At 41.9% G+C, this 18299-nt stretch overlaps 1 protein-coding gene across 2 annotated transcripts in view; it reads left to right on the top strand.

The window, feature by feature from the left end:
* Window positions 1-18299, top strand: part of SNTG1 (syntrophin gamma 1) — a 795295-nt gene that overhangs the window by 618853 nt on the left and 158143 nt on the right. For both annotated transcript variants that reach the window (XM_040354181.1, XM_040354180.1), the window contains one exon: window positions 3427-3529. In XM_040354181.1, coding sequence (XP_040210115.1) covers window positions 3427-3529 — 103 coding nt within the window. The remainder of the gene's footprint in view (window positions 1-3426; window positions 3530-18299) is intronic.

Here is an 18299-nt window from a genome sequence, read left to right on the forward strand (position 1 = left end):
TGGATCAATCATGCTTTGGGGTTGTATTGCATCCAGTGGCACAGGGAACATTTCACGGGTAGAAGGAAAAATGGATTCAATAAAATTTCAGCATATTTTGGATGGTAACTTGATGCCATCTGTGAAAAAGCTGAAGTTAAAGAGAGGATGGCTTCTACAAATGGATAATGATCCTAAACACACCTCAAAATCCACGGGGGATTACATCAAGAGGCGTAAACTGAAGGTTTTGTCATGGCCTTCATGATCTCCTGACCTCAACATAATTGAAAATCTATGGCTAGACCTTAAAAGAGCAGTGCGTGACAGACAGCCCAGAGATCTCAAAGAACTGGAAGACTTTTGTAAGGAAGAATGGGCAAATATACCTCAAACAAGAATTGAAAGACTCTTGGCTGGCTACAAAAAGCGTTTACAAGCTGTGATACTTGCCAAAGGGGGCAGTACAAGATATTAACTCTGCAGGGTGCCCAAACTTTTGCATACACAATTTTTTTGTTTTCTGTAATTTTGAACGTGTAAATGATAAAATCTAACTTTTTTTGACATATTATAAGAATGTCTAACCTGTAATTTGATGCCTTTTGGAGATTTTTCCATCTTTCCTTGGCTTCGTTATGCACATTAATACAATTTTTTACCTGGGGTGCCCAAACTTTCGATCCCCACTGTAGAAGGGACAATTTAAATTGCTTTCACTCTGGTGTGTGGAAATGTGTAACATTTGTAGCGCAATTGATGTTTTCCTTCATAGGAACCCCAGATGTGTGTGCTTATGTACATTTATGAGTGGGGGTATTTAGCTCGATTAGTTCCTTCCCTTGCCACTGTACCCAGGGAAAGTGACTGCAAAAAATAGAGGTGACATAATACATGTTGTTTCTGGGTTCTTACAAGCTTGAGGAGATCAGCAAACATACTTCGCTGGTCTCCATTCTTCCTTCTGTTTCAGGCATGCATGTGGGAAAGCAGAGTCCAAGGAGGGTAGCCTGGGGGGTTCATGGAATCAGACAATCGGCTTGTGATGTTTGCACGCATTTACAACTGCAGTAGAAACCAAGAGTGTGTGTAAATACCTTAACTACTGCAATACAAGGGTTAATAACACACCTCAAAACACAGGGGAAGAAAGGAACAGAGGTAATAAAAACACAATATTAGGCAAACTTAGACTATACATCTGCCTGTTTCGGTATAGTGGTAAAATTGTGGGGACACCAAAGTAGAGCTCTTCTTTACAGACATTAGCCATGGGAGCAAGGAATAGGATAAACCCATTAAATAAAAAATGTCTAACAGTAAATGTAAATAAACTATGTTTCATTGTGTGTATGTGGTACCATGAGGCATCTGTGTTCAAGGAAGATGTTAAAGTTCACAGATGTAAATGAGAAATGTAAATATAGTGTTTATAGCATAGTGGCTGATTGTACAGTAGCATTCTAATGAAAGGTATATATTTTGACAGTAACTAAAAATGTTATTTTAATGACTCTCCCTTATGTGTTCCCTATATTGGTGCATTGATTTATCTACTATAATTCCCACTGTAGCAAAATTAGAAGTATCGCAAACTAGCCCACAAATGCCCTGATGACAGAGCTCAACTCCTTGCACTAAAAAAAAAAAAAAAATTACAATCTGGGGTTGCTCATGTAGCAGGCTGTATCATTGCACTAGAGTGAAGGGAGGTCCAGGACCTGACTGTGTTGTTTGACATGGGTATCTGGATCACAAGAGTGGGTATATAAAAATGCAAATATTTTGTTTTTTTCAATAGATTTTTATTGGATTACCAAGAATGATACAAGTATGAAATGCTACAAGTAGTAGAAGGCAATGTAGACAAAAAAAATGCCAGTACACAATTTACTGATACTCTGAGAGTACATAGGAGAACTAGGTACAAACCAGCAAACAAACAAAGTGGCACTGGGAGTAAGCAAAGTAGCAATGGTAGAGATAAAATTGTAGAAAAGCTGTACAGAATGCAACTATAGGAAAACTATATTTTGGAGAGCCAGGTAGTCCAGGGTTCCGTTCCATTTCTCAACGCTTTCATATTCTCATAGAGATAGTGAGTTTTGATTAAATCTTTAGATTCTGATTGTTTTATATCTATGAGGAATACTCTTGATCTTTATCTCCTTTTACGATCCTAAGCTATTTCTGACAGTTTCATCTTTCTGCAGGATTCCCTATGACTATTGGGAGCATACAAGCCCCTGTGGCCAAATGCTCACCCATGGGGATCACATACTAGGACTAAGTTTCAGAATTGCGGCTTGGTCTTTATGAGTTTATGTAGAGTTTCTGAACTTCCGAGCTGTACTTGCAGGCAGCTTAAATCAAGTGGTCTGAGACCCTGTACACACGACCGAACATGTCTGCTTAAACTGGTCCGCAGACCAGTTTCAGCGGACAGATCCGACCGTGTGTACAGCCTAGCAGACAGGTTTCCAGCAGACAAAAGTTTTAAAGCATGCTTTAAAACTTGTCGGCTGGAAACCCGTCCGTCCGACAAGTCCGCTGGTTAGTACACCTAACCAGCGTACAGAAATCTCCCGCATGCGTCGAATGGATTCGACGCATGCGTGGAAGTATTTTACTACCTGGTTTGGTGACGTGGCAGCGTCAACATCACCGCCACGTCACCGTGCTGTCTGTCCGCGGGGATTTCGGTTTGATGGTGTGTACAACCATCAGACCGAAATCTCCGAGCGGACATGTCCGATAAAAACAGTCCGCGGACCGTTTTCATCGGACATGTTTGCCCGTGTGTACGAGGCCTGAGGTGTGCGATGCTGCTTCTTAAGTAAAATGCTGTTCTCTTCATAGCGCACAGTGCACCTTAAAATCAATTTTGAACATCTCTGCTTATGCAGGTGGGATAAAAAGTAGACGGTCCCAGTCCCTTCAGTTGTGGACTGGATGGTAATGGTGCAGAGCAATGTACTGATTTGGTTGCACTGATTTTTACTTTGTGATGTAGAGGAAAGTTCAAAACTAACCTTAGAAAATATTATTTTTCCCGAAAGAGCAAGTGATGCTTGGAATAGAGGAGGTAGTGAGTCAATCAACAATAAGTGGATTCAAACATGCTCGTGATAAACATAGATGTATACAAAAAAAAAAAAAAAACAACATATAAATATAGGGCAGACCTGATGAGTCGCTTGGTCTTTTTTCTGCTGTCACTCTTATGTTTCTCTGTTTCTTTAATGAATGAGATATACAGACTATTTTAAAGAGCTCATCTGTTTGGATGTTTGACTGTTTTATTGATGGTTCTTATCCGCTTCAACGGTAAACATGTAAGAGTAATATAACTAGTGAACCATGTGATCTAGATAATGTGATAAAGACTGTCTCATCTGCATAAAGAGCAGGAATATCAAAAGAGATATAACCATTTTGTCTTCATAGGTGCAAGTTTTACGAAATGCCGGAGAAGAAGTTACATTAACTGTTTCATTTTTAAAAAGGGCACCGGCTTTCCTTAAATTACCACTGAATGAAGACTGTGCGTGTAAGTGCTGTTAATGCTGTTGGCTTCTGACATCAATTAGGGCAATATATAAATACTTGTAACCTTTTCTGCATGTGAAAATGTAGCTCACATCATGCTAAATGATGGGAAAAATACAATGCATTTGTCAAAGACACTGAGCACTTGACATGTGCAGTGAGGGGATGATATGAGGTGAGTCAGAAAATTACAGAAGAAAGACATGAAAGAGGAAAATAATTACAGCAAGGAAGAGAAGGAGCACAGGGAATTTGTAAAGAGGCCAGGAAATGTAGTTAGATATGAATCTGAAGGAAGGGGAAGATACATGAGAGTAAAAACAAATGAAAAGATTCATGGGATAATGTTTATGAATCTGTGATGCACATTTGTATTTCTTTGTCAATTATTAAGGGACACATAATTCAGAAACAGCTGCGTTATACTGCCATCAACAGGAGGATTTGGACACTGGCAGCAAATAAATAGTTACCTGTGGTATAACCTCTCCCTGTTGGACTGAATGAGAGAAGGGACTGCCTCTAACGTGACCCCTGGGGTCTACTTGCATTGCTTTTAAAACCTTTGATTACTGTGTTAGTAGCAGAGTGCTTTTCCATGTCCAGAGCCATGGCACCACCTCCAGCGAACCCATTTCTAAGTAGGCTATGTGTCCTGAGTACTGTTAGCTACTATACTTATTAGAACTATTGGACGCTACTAATACCCCATTTTTTCCTTTTTCCTCTCAGTGAAAATGATTAAAGCACTGAAGAACTAAGCCACTGCCTGGGGTAACGCACACATGAACTTTACTCTCTGGTCCTTCCTTAAGCTTGAGGTAGCATCTTCTCGCAATTGCTCTTAATTGCAAGAAGCATGAGGTCCCTCTTTGGTTAATCCTTGCTGTTCTCAACAGCTGGTTTGTAAAAGCCAAAGGTTTTGTTTACCAAATATTTTTCTCAGTTTATTTGCCTCTGCCAAGCAGTGCAACACATTGAACTCCAAGCACAAAGAAGAGCAGTCCCTTTGTATTGTATCATTCCAGATCATAGTCCATTAACTGCTCTGAAGGGGCCTGCAGTGACCCTTCTAATGCCCCCTCTCTCCACCTGACACAGACAGCCTGGACCATTGTCTCATGCGCCTGTCCCCAGCCCACACACTGCTACACTCCTCTGAATTTTTATTTTTTAAAATACCTGCAGCTGTAGAAACCCCTGAGCCTTCTGCTGTGGAAAAACTATCTGATGAAGAGTCTTGGGAAATCCTTACTGGGTGGTTTAGTATTTGAGGTGTCTCAAGCAGCGACCATAGCTACCAGGCTAAAGAACTGATATTGTATACTTCTGACATAGTGTGTGCATCCTTATAAATAAAAGAGCAACCTGCAGTTTCTATTAGTTCTGTTAGTCTAGAATCTCTAAGGCCCCGTACACACGATAGAATCCATCCGCTGAAAAATCCCAGCAAATGGGTTTCAGCGGATAGATCCTATGGTGTGTACACTCCAGCGGATCTGTTTCCGCGGATATTTCTCCCCTGGGATGGATTCCAGCAGATCGAATATTTGCTGACATGCCAAACAAATCCATCTGCTGGAATCCATCCCAACGGATGGATCCGCTGGTCTGTATAGACTCACCGGATCCATCCGTCCGAAGGGATCCCTTGCATGCGTCGTAATGATTCGACGCATGCGTGGAATTCCTTATATGACAGCGTCGCGCACGTCGGCGCGTCATAATCGCGGCGACGGCACGACACGTCATCGCCAGAGGATTTTGGCGCGGATTTCAATGCGATGGTGAGTACACTCCATCGCATTAAAATCTGCTGAAATCCTCGAGAGGATTTATCCGCGGAAACGGTCCGCTGGACCGTATCCGCGGATAAATCCTCCCGTGTGTATGGGGCCTGAGAGGCATCAAGAGTTTCAAAGGTTTTCCACTACACTCCTTACTTATTCTGTACAGGGACTTGTAAATTTCTGATAACTATTCACACCTTCCAAACAATTTACAGACCAATATCCATTTGAGGAGGCCTTTATCAAGAAGGGAGCCATCCCCACTGTTGTCCCACCTTAATAAAGCACTCACCATTCCTGTTTCAAAAGCACCATTGACAAAACATTTGGAAGCTCTTTCCAAATTCTTGATTTCTTTGACAGGCCCTGCATTGCAACCTGACATGGCCCTGCATTGCAACCCGACATAGCCGTAATAGACTAAAATCATGTTTAAAGATCCAGCTTTTATTCCTACTGAACCATTTGTTGGGTGATTAGAGATCATGCAGACAGCCCTATACTATTGTGTAAATAGGTTTGCTGATATAATGATTTTTTTTCCTGAATGAGTCTCTTCCTCAAAAATAAAACATATAAAAAAAGTAAATGCACCTCACAAAAAAAAAATCATAAATGGCGATAAAAATCAAGCTAATAAAACCATAAATATCTGGTTAAACATTCAGAAAACATGAAATTAATAAAAGTATAAAAACACTCCGATACATTAAAGTGAAACTCCACAATAATAAAAAATAAATCCATGTTAAATTATTGATAATAAAAGGATACTCCAATACACAAAATAAAAATGTACAGTAGTAAATTTGTTCATGTACAAAATGAATGTCCCAAGTCAATATAAATATACTGTAAATAAAGTTCTTTAAGTGCAAATAACAAATCTCAGTGCTTCACTCTGATCAAGTTGAAAAAAATTGTGCTGTGTCTCTGCATATTCTAAATCACCTAAGTGAACACAGGCTTACCTTAAATGAGAGACATTTATAGTATAAAAAATCAAATAGTGCTTTTCTTTTCTCATACGGAACACAAAGGAATCCTCAAATGCAATCTTGCAACTTCCTCTTTTATTTACTAATGCAATCCAAAATAGTGCTTCTCTTCTGTTGCCTCTCCCTTACAACGATCACATAATGAATGGCTGACTTACCTTGCAAGCCTGTGGCAAACCATTTACCCTCATAAAAGATCTAAAAGCTAAAAGTACTAATTTTCCCCAACTGAAGGAGCCTAAGCCTCAAACTGGGATGACCTTTCTTCTCTCCAACTCTGCAATTCTACATGAAAGTTCTGAGCCTGATGGCAGCCCTATTCATGGCAGACTATTTCAACTGACAGTGCCTAGAACCAGGGAGTGGTCCCTACACTTACAATTATTTCAAGACCTGCGTCATAAGAGGGGGACTTTGGATGTGGATCTCCTGACCTCCAGGTTCACTAACAAACTACAGTATATAGGTTTGTCCTCAGATGCAGAGATTTTCTGGTGGAAACAGTGGCTGCTCTGGTGGCTTCATGGAATATGTAATGTTGGATTTATGCTTTTCCTTCTCTGAAATGCCTTCCATGTCTACACCACAGGATTGAGAAGCAGGAAATTTCAGTGATTTTCATAGCTCTAAATTGGCCAGGAGGATGTGGTACTCGAACCTTATCAAACTGCTAGTTGATAATCGGTGGGCTCTTCCAGAACAACCAGATCTTCTATCCCAAGGACCGGTTAATTACCCTATTTCACGGTCACTACTGTTAATGCCATTTGAATCACTAATTAAAAGTCAACCTCCCACAAGGTCTACCATTGCACATGAAAAGCATACTTTGCTAGGTGCAAGGAATTTTTTTTTTCACCCCAGGAGATACTCCATGGGAATTACCGTTTTACAGTAAAGCCTGGATCATGTGGCTATGAATTCCATCAGAGTGCACATTTCAGCCTTTGCAATTTTATTTCAAATAATACTGGCTTCCAGTTCTTTGGTTAGATATTTTTACAAGGTGTCTCTCATGTACTGTATGTCCTCCCTTGCAACTACCCATGACATCATGAGATTTGAATTCAGTTATGTCCGCATTTCATAGACCTTTTGAATGTATTAGTGATAATCTCTGTAACGGTCACCACCGTTAACGATATTCCCATTCCATCAACCACGACAGCTTTTTGACAATCTACAATCCAGCAGACACGATCCATCTCATTTCCCAGAATGAACGAGACACAAGCTCTAGCTCTGGTTTCAAAATGTATGAACGCTTTTAATGGTATCTTAGTTTTCTTATATACAGTACAAGCATGTTAAAGTTAATCACAGGGACAAAGAAACTCTCCACCCCCAATATCACACAATGGGGGCTTCAGTACACATTCAGATGGGCTAATTACTAATCATCCCCCAGACGTCCCGTCTCCACATTAGAGGGGTTAATTACTGCAGCTTGACAAGTTTCCCACACCTGTTACACAAAACACATTATTTTACTAAACACAATTGACATGCCAATTCCCTACCTCTGAAAGGAGACATCTGACCCTTCAGACTTAGTTAGCATCACACAATAGACAATGGAATGTCTTTCAGGAGTCTACGCAATTAACACCTCAAAAGCATGTGTCCCCCCCATTGAATGAAAACACTCCATTTGGAGTCAGACTTTAACAACCTGTAAAATTCCAAGATATCCTGCAAAACATGAATTATCAGTAATGTCCCATCTCATGTAATTTATAATTAATATTTCTCAGTCACCCTATGCCCAAAAGGGGCACAGGATGAACCTAGACCCAAGAGTCATTAGTGACGCTGACACAGTAGTGCTCCTCATCCTTCAAAAGTCTCTGGGTGTCATGGGTCATTCTGTTACAATCTCCATTCCACCTTTTCTCTCTGTGAGGTGTGTGTTGGGACTGGCAGCTTAGTCTTGTAAAGAGCCATTCCAAGGTCATACACAAAAAAAATGGTTTTAAGGCTCAGAGCCCTAAGGTATTTTTTTTTTTTGGCTTTTGAACTAAATCAGGGCATTGTTCTTTCATCTCTCTGTACAGTACCAGTACATAAGAAAGAAATGTCTTCTCACTCTCTGAATATAGCTCATGACGTGTGGGTTTACCTGGAAGCTAATACTTCCTTTAGAAGGACTGACTTTTTCTGTCATCCCTGATTGTCCCTGTAAAGGAGAGTCAGTGTCTCATTCCATCATCTCTTTGAGGCTCAGACAGATTATTGCTTAAATTTATGGTCTTAGGTATTGGGTATCACCATTTCCTGTTAAATGTCACTCTACCAGATCTATCAGTGCCTCTTGGGATTTTCATCATAAGGCAACTGTTTAACAGATTTGAAAGACTGCCATCCAGTCTTCTGTTTACATGTTTTCTATGTTTTACCAAGTGGATGTTCGAACCTGTTTGATGTCAGTTTCTGGTGTAATGTTCTTCAGGCAGCTCTTTGAGCTCGCAGTTTCTTTGTTATGCAGTCCTGTCAGTATAGCAAAGTTAATCAAAGAGAGGGGGTAGTAAAACCATCTTACTATTTGTCTGTCAAGGTACCTATTCACCAAAATTGTACAGTATATCAACAAGCCTAGCAGAAGCTTCAGGACTTTTTAGGTACTAATGATTAACACATTTCTTAAAGCGGGGGTTCACCCCAATTAATTTTTTTAATATTACATCTAGCAGAGCCAGCATAGTAAGGGCATTTACTTTCCGCAGGGTTTTTTTTCTCCGTACATACCTTTTATATTCTGTTTTTGTCCAGGGGTTTCTGATGACTGCGGGACTGGGCGTTCCTATCCTTCGGTTCGATGATTGACGGCTTGTGAAACAGGTGACCTGTCGCACAACGCGCGTCACCAGATGTCGGGAAATAGCCGAGCTGCGAGTCGGCACTATACGGCGCCTGCGCAGTCAGCTCTACACAGTGGGCGCAGGCGCCGTATAGTGCCAACTCGCAGCTCGGCTATTTCCGGAAATCCGGTGACGCGCATTGTGTGACAGGTCACCTGTTTCACAAGCTGTCAATCATCGAACCAAAGGATAGGAACGCCCAGTCCTGCAGTCATCGGAACCCTGAGGCAGTCCCGGAGTCATCAGAACGTGGTAGCTCTGGACCAAATCAGAATATGAAGGTAAGTACGGAGAAAAAAAAAACCTGTCGAAAGTATATGCCCTTACTATGCTGGCCCTAATGTTAAAAATTTGTTTTTAGGGTGAACCTCCACTTTAATAACGTTTATTATGTCCATTAAAAGATTACATAAAACATATACTATTGTAGTCATGTTGCTGTAAATTTGTATATCATTTTCAAAGTATATATCAAAGTGTATATCCTAGATACCCCAAAGAAAAATGAATGAACTGGAGAAAGTGCAGAGAAGGGCAACCAAACTGATAAGAGGCATGGAGGAGCTCAGCTATGAGGAAAGATTAGAAGAACTAAATTTATTCACTCTTGAGAAGAGGAGAATAAGGGGGGATATGATCAACATGTACAAATATATAAGAGGTCCATACAGTGAACTTGGTGTTGAGTTATTCACTTTATGGTCAACACTGAGGACAAGGGGGCACTCTTTACGTCTAGAGGAAAAGAGATTTCACCTCCAAATACGGAAAGGTTTTTTCACAGTAAGAGCTGTGAAAATGTGGAACAGACTCCCTCCAGAGGTGGTTCTGGCCAGCTCAGTAGATTGCTTTAAGAAAGGCCTGGATTATTTCCTAAATGTACAGAATATAACTGAGTACTAAGATTTGTAGGTAAAGTTGATCCAGGGTAAATCCGATTACCTCTCGGGGGATCAGGAAGGAATTTTTTCCCCTGCTGTAGCAAATTGGATCATGCTCTGCAGTTTTTTTTGCCTTCCTCTGGATCAACTGTGGGTATTGAGTTGGGTGTATAGGATTTTACTGTGTTTTTTTTTTTTTTTTTTTTTTTTTTTTTGTGGTTGAACTGGATGGACTTGTGTCTTTTTTCAACCTGACTAACTATGTAACTATGTAACTATGAACTAAGGTATAAAGTGTCAATGCGTTTCTCAGGACAGCACTCTCTTCAGGAAAAGGGGCTCTTATCTGTAATGTAAATCATAGTAGGTGTATAATCTCCAACATTACTGTATTTCTTCATGTGAACATACATACACACTCCACACAACATACCATGTACACACCAACTTGTTCATACATACAGTAAAATAGATTAAAAGCACAGAGAAGGCATCTCTGGTGATATCAAGGAATGCTAACCAAGGGTACCTCGATGATGTTTCGCCACTTAACAATTTGCTATTATGATGTGCCATTGTTATTTGTATAATGATAAATACGTTTATGTAACATAGTGTGTGTGTGTGTATATTTATGTACAGTGCCATGGAAAAAGTATTTTATTGGGATTTTGTGTAATAGACCAACACAAAGTAGCACATAATTGTGAAGTGGAAGCAAAATGATAAATGGTTTTCAAAATTTCTTACAAATAAATATATGAAACGGTGGCGTGCATTTGTATTCAGCCCCCCTGAGTCAATACTTTTTAGAAGCACCTTTCGCTGCAATTACAGCTGCAGGTCTTTTTGGGATGTCTTTATCAGCTTTTCACATCTGGAGAGTGACATTTTTGCCCATTCTTCTTTGCAAAATAGCTCAAGCTCTGTCAGATTGAATGGAGAGCATCTTTGAACAGCAATTTTCAAGTCTTGCCACAGATTCTCAGTTGGATTGAGGTCTGGACTTTGACTGGGCTATTTTATCACATGAATATGGTTTGATCTAAACCATTCCATTGTAGCTCTGGCTGTATGTTTAGGGTCATTGTCCTGCTGGAAGGTGAACCTCGGCACCAGGGTCAAGCCTTTTGCAGACTCTAAAGACCTGTACACACGATCGGATATCTGATTGAATCTAATCCGATGGATTTTTTCATCGGATATCCAATAAAGCTGACTTTCATCAGTCTTGCCTACACACTATCAGTCAAAAATACGATCGTGGCAAAACGCAGTGATGTACAACGAAAAAAATGAATTTCAATGCTTCCAAATATGTGTCGACTTGATTCTGAGCATGCGTGGATTTTTGACCGATGGAGTTCCATACAGACGATCGGATTTTTCTATAGTTTTTTTATCCATAGGAAAAATTTAAAACATGTTCTATTTTTTTACACCGATGGAAATAAAACCGATGGGGTCCACACACGATCAGTTTGTCCGATGAAAACAGTCCATCTGTCTGTTTTCAGCGGACAAACCAATTGTGTGTACGCGGTTTAACAGGTTTTCTTCAAAGATTGCCCTGTATTTGACTCCATCCATCTTCCCATCAACCCTGACCAGCTTCCCTGTCCCTGCTGAAGAAGAGCATCCCCACAACATGATGCTGCCACCACCATGTTTCACAGTGGGGATGATGTGTTCAGGGTGATGTGCAGTGTTAGCTCTTCGCCACATGTAGCATTATGCTTTATGCCAAAAAGTTCAATTTTGGTCTCCTCTGACCAGAGCAGCTTTTCCCACATGTTTGTTGTGCCCCCCACTTGGCTTCTCACAAACTGCAAAAGGGACTTCTCATGGCTATTTTTCAACAATGCTTTCTTCTTGCCGCTCTTCCATAAAGGCCAGATTTGTGGAGTGCACAACTATTAGTTGTCCTGTGGACAGATTCTCCCACCTGAGCTGTTAATCTGTGGTTAATACTCTCCTTGCCTGGCCTGTCAGTTTAAGTGGACAGCCATGTTTTGGTAGGTTTATAGTTGTGACATACTCTTTCCATTTTTTCGGATGATGGATTGAACAGTGCTTCGTGAGATGTTCAAAGCTTGGGATATTTTTTTTATAACCTAACCCTGCTTTAAACTTCTCCACAACTTTTTCCCTGACCTGTCGGGTGTGTTCCTTGGCCTTCGTGATGCTGTTTGTTTACTAACGTTCTCTAACAAACCTTTGAGGGCTTCACAGAAAGTCTGTATTTATAGAGAGATTAAATTACTCACGGGTGAACTCTATTTACTAATTAGGTTTCACTAGATTTTAGTTATGGGTATCAGAGTAAAAGGGGGCTGAATACAAATGCACGCCACATTTTAAGAAATGTATTTGTAAAAAAAATTTAAACTATTTATCATTTTCCTTCCACTTCACAACTATGTGCCACTTTGTCTTGATCTATCATATAAAATCCCAATAAAATACATTTACATTTTTAGTTGTAACATGACAAACTTTGGAAAATTTCAAGGCACTGTATATATATTATTTTTACATATGGGGACATCCATTTGATCAGCAGTCATATCATCCCACTTAAACAACAACCATGTTACGCCTCTGGTATTTTGTTTACCAGTGGACTGTTAAACATCTTTACTTACAGTAGGTGTAAATTTCCCCTTAAGCTATTGGGGTGACCATTTGACTGTTGCTTCCCTGCCTAGATGGCTGTAATGTAATGGTGCTGTAATGGGTGCTTTTCAGATTTTTTTGTGTCGCATGGATCATGATGCAATGCATCATTGCGTCATGACATCATTGCACACAGGCGCGTGATGACGTCATCATGCAGTGCCATTTTGGCTCCAAAATTCAGGAAAAAGGGGCCCCAACCAGTTAGGGAGAGATATAAACAGGGAGTGAACCATCCTTGTTATTGCACACTGCCTAGTCGATGTCGTCATGTACAGTAATGGTCTGTGACATTATACAATTGAATTGAGAAAGTATGTTTTTGCCTTAAGATGGGATATTATAGACTCAACTCATAAACACTCTTTTAAAATGGATACCTATGGATGGCAGAAAATCAGGAGAATTTATAAACCTTACAATGAGCCCCCAGTAATACAACACATAAAAATGATACGTTTTAAATGGAGGAATGGAATTTACATTTGACCATACCTATATTTGATATATACTTTATAGTGGTGTTTGTGCCCATTCAAACCCTTTTGCCCCTCCCCCCCCCCATCCTCTTTGGTTCATAGATGGTTGTCTGGAACTATCTATCACCAGGGATGTATTCTCTATTCTTATAATCCATTGTATGTATGAACACGTTACTGTGTACTAGATATGTTTTGTGATGTTCACATGGAGAAATACAATCTCCCAACTTTTTCTGAAGAAACGGGTGCTGTCCTAAGAAAATTTTCTTGACAACAGAACATATTGGGGCAGATCCACAAAAGGAGTACGCCGGCGTATCTACTGATTTTTAAATTTCCCGCGTCGTATCTTTGTTTTGTATCCACAAAACAAGATACAACGGCATCTGGGCTTGATCCGACAGGCATACGTCTTAGTACGCCGTTGGATCTAAGCTGAATTTTTTTGGCGGCTGCTAGGTGGCGTTCCCGTCGAAATCTGCGTCGAGTATGCAAATTAGCTAGTTACGGCAATCCACGAACGTACGTCGGCCCGGCGCATTTTTTTTACGTCGTTTTCGTTTGGCTTTTTCCGGCATATAGTTAAAGCTGCTATATGGTGGCGTACTCAATGTTAAGTATAGCCGTCGTTCCCACGTACAATTTTGAATTTTTTTACGTCGTTTGCGTAAGTCGTTCGCGAATAGGAATTTGCGTAGAATGACGTCACCGTTGTAAGCATTGGCGTGTTCCGGTTAAATTTCGAGCATCCGCACTGGGATACCCCCAGGGACGGCGAATGCTCAGTTTAAAAAAACGTTGTTTACGTCGGGTCACGACGTATTTACATAAAACACGCCCCCATTACATCCATTTGAATTCCGCGCCCTTACAGCGCAAATTCGTTGAGGATTTAAAACAAAAACAAGTAATCTTAGATACGCTACGCCCGGCGCACTAATGCACCGTTGTACGTGGATCTACCCCATTATGTTTATATTCCTTAACATTTATTTGGGGTATGTGGGGAAGGCAGAGGTGTAGCTTGAAGCTTTTGGGCCCTGATGCAAAAGTTGACCTGGCCTCATTACCACCCACCACTTCCACCGTGCGTGCAGATACATCCACCACATGTCAAGATACTCAAAGTGGCTTAAGAGTTTTGAGTTCCCAGAGTTCCTCTTTACACCAGAGGACAGGGATTACCGCTGGAGAATCAGAGGACAGGGATCCCTGGCAGGTCACTTGGCAGAGCTCCTTTGCAATGCCAACACTGTATACAACTCCCCCCCCCCCACTACATTGGGCGGAAATCACATTCCTTTACACACAGTCTGTCAGTCTTCACAGGCTGTTTCTGGCCCTTCTGACCTGTGAAATTATCTGACCAGAACGGCAGTGTAGTTTCAGTAGGCAGATACACCCTGTGCAGATCATGGCTAACTGGCTGTGTTGTAAAGGAATGTGATTTCAGCCCTGCAGAGGAGGATCAGTAAAGAGTGCTGTAATGGGAAAGGAGCTCAGCACCTGGGCATAGTATCCAGGGTAAAGGGGGTGGTCAGGGGGCTTTGGGGGGGGTGCAACTTAGATCTGGGAGGGCAAAGCCATGAGACACAAAATCTAGAGCCTGCAGCCCTTCAGTGGCCCCCTGAGTAGGTGTTAAGGGATTTGTTTTAGCAATTTCTGAAGGTTTCTCTCTCAATGTTGGCAGGTGTTGGGAGAAGGTCACCTCCCGGAGGTGTGTGTCTTTCCACAGTTGTCAGGGAAGTGAGTACATCCCCGGATGGGGGGGGGGGTACAGAGGATCCCAGCTAGTGACTAGGAGACACTAAGCAGTGTCATACTTCACCAGTGACATCCCATTGTGGCTATAGGACGGCACTCTCCTCCTCTTGCCTTGCTAAGCACGGTTACCATTCCATGTTGTCAGCACACAGCACAGACACTTCCCCATCCTGGGCTGTTCTCACCTTGTGCTTCTCTCCATTCTGGAAATGCCTCACAGCTTCTCCCCAGCCAATGAGATTGGAGGGGTGTGGACTGTGGAAGGCAAAGTAGAAGCCAAGTACTGGAGTGTGGCTGTGGGGCCCTAGGGCAGATCGGAGCTGGACTTTGTGGAGGATATGATAATATGACAGGGAGGCTGCTGGGGCCCCCTGGAGCTAGGGGCGAGGTTGCGATTGTGACCCCTGCAACCCCTTATGCTATGCCCATGGGGGAAGGATATCCATAGTTACTGCCATATGACTGCAATAGTAACTTGCAAATGTAATCTTTTAATGGACATAATAAACTTTATTAATTTCATGAAATTTTGTTATACATTGGTACCTAGAACATCCTGTAGTTTCTGCTGGGCTTTTTGATATACTGTACTGCTGCTTATATCTTAGTTGGACTTTTGGTTGCCCCAGTTGTCTTTAAATAGTGTATCCCTTAATGAGAGAGAAATAAAATAGGATTTTTGTATTTACCGTAAAATAAATTTCTACGAGTTCATTAAGGAAGAAAATCCTAGCTCCCTGTGTTTTGCAATCTTATTTCAACAGAGTGAGGCATGCTGGAAGTGGGAGGGAATTATACCAGGCTGATCACTTTTTTTGTTGCCAGTGTCCAATTCATCTTATAAGTCGCAGTACAGCCCAATCATTCCTGAGCCTCGTGTCCCTTATTGAACTCCTAAAAAACGAATTATACGGTACCGTATATACTCGAGTATAAGCCGACCCGAATATAAGCCGAGGCACCTCATTTTACCACAAAAAATTGAAAAACATATTGACTCGAGTATAAGCCTAGGGTGTCCATCTGCATGCCTCACTGTGCCTCACTTTGCCTCACTGTGTCCATGTGCATGCCTCACTGTGTCCATGCCTCACTGTGTCCATGCCTCACTGTGTCCATGCCTCACTGTGCCCATGCCTCACTGTGCCTCAGTGTGCCCATGCCTCTCTGTGCCCATGCCTTACTGTGCCCATTCCTCACTATGTCCATGCCTCACTGTGCCCATGCCTCACTATGTCCATGCCTCACTGTGTCTATGCCTCACTGTGTCCATGCCTCACTGTGCCCATGCCTCACTGTGTCCACGACTAGACTTACGTTTAATATGGGAGTATATAGAAGGGGTGCCCGGCTTTGAAAAATCGGTGCTCCCCGGCCGTAGGTCCCCCAGACAGCAAACTTTTCACACTTGTAGAGGATCGGGTCCCCAAAGTTACCGGAGAAATTACTGTTTAACTTGGGAGTCTATGGAAGGGGTGCCCGACTTCGAAAAATCGATGCTCCCCAGCCGTAGGTCCCCGAGATAACAAACTTGCAAACTTGTAGAGGAAGAGTGGGGCTATAGGTTTGCCAAGTTTGAGGTCCAGGGGACCTACGGCCAGCCGGTACTGGGTCCCCAAAGTCTGGGAGATCAGGCGCAAAAAGGTGACTTGAGTAGGCCAAGGGGGGAATTTTCAGCACAAAATAATGTGCTGAAAAACTCGGCTTATATTCGAGTATATACGGTAAGTACAAAAATATTTATTTTTTTGCTTTTAGCAGAGGTACTTAAGTAAAGGTTGAAATTCTGTGAGGTCTAGCATATTACAGTAGAGTAGTATATCTGAAGGTGTGTGAAGGGGCTGGCTGGAATTTATTTTGTTTAGCCACCTCAAGGTTTAACCAAACAACATATTTGCTTGCAACCTATAGGAAAACCCACAAGGCTTAAAATTATGTAGGTGGCATAAGGATATCTGAGGTTCAGAATCATAATTAAGCCCTTCAAGGTGACTATGTGTGCAATATACATCTTCATAGAATTATATGTACAAGTAAGTCTCCAGATCAGAATGAGAGCCAGGGTTGAGGTATACTTATCTCCTTAGATACAGATCTTTAGATATATGTTAAAGTAAAATAGTTTCCTACATTTTTTGAGGAGTGGACAGTGGTGCCAATCCATAAACATTAAAACTCAGCTAGTCTTCACAAACTTTGGTCATGATGTCAGATGCAGTCTCGTAATCTGTTGCCCAAAACAAGCGGGGACACGGGGACACTGTGAATCGAGCGAGGAGGACCCGCTCGCTCACACAGCGGGGTGGCATCGCTGGATCCAGGGTCAAGGTGAGTAACTTGCCTGTGGATCCAGCGAAAGGTAAGCCGCGCCGATGCACGTCCACCCCGAGCGTGACTCGGGGATACCGATCTTAGCATTGAAAACCAACCCCGAGTGACGCTCAGGGATACCGCCAGGGAGGTTAATGGCATCCCAGTCTTAGTCTGTAGGGTTCAATATTGAGATAGCCTATCCTTGGCATCTATAACAGCTTCAAATCTTCTGGGAAGCCTGTCCACAAGGTTTAGGAGTGTGTCTATGGGAATGTTTGACCATTCTTCCAGAAGCGCATTTATGAGGTCAGTCACTGATTTGGAAGAGAAGGCCTGGCTCGTAGTCTCCGCTTTAATTCATCCCAAAGATGTTCTATCAGGTTGAGGTCGGTACTCTGTGAAGGCCAGTCAAGTTCCTCCACCCCAAACTCACTCATCAATGTCTATAGACCCTATTTGTGCACTGGTGCACAGACATGTTGGCGCAGGAATGGGCCATCCCCAAACTGTTCCCACAAAGTTGGGAGTATGAAATTGTCCAAAATGTCTTGCTATGATGACACATTAAGAGTTCCCTTCACTGGAACTAAGGGGCCAAGCCCAACCCCTGAAAAACAACCCCTCACCATAATCCCCTCTTCACCAAATGATTCGGACCAAAGCACAAAGCAAGGTTCAAAAAGACATTGATGAGCAGGTTTGGGGTCAAGGAACTTGACTGGCCTACACAGAGTCCTGACCTCAAACCAATAGAACACCTTTGGGATGAATTAGAGCAGAGATTGCAAACCAGGCCTTCTCATCCACACCAGTGCCTTACCTAATGCTCCTAAACCTTGTGGTCTTCCCAGAAGAGTTGAAGCTGTTATAGATGCTAAGGATGGGCCAACTCAATATTGAACCCTATGTACTAAGACTGGGATGCCATTAAAGTTCATGTGCGTGTAAAGTGAGGCGTCCCAATAATTTTGGTAAAATAGTTTATGTGAATGCAAAACCTGTTTGATAT

This window comes from Rana temporaria, chromosome 5 (genome assembly GCF_905171775.1).
Source record: "Rana temporaria chromosome 5, aRanTem1.1, whole genome shotgun sequence".
Taxonomy (NCBI): domain Eukaryota; kingdom Metazoa; phylum Chordata; class Amphibia; order Anura; family Ranidae; genus Rana; species Rana temporaria.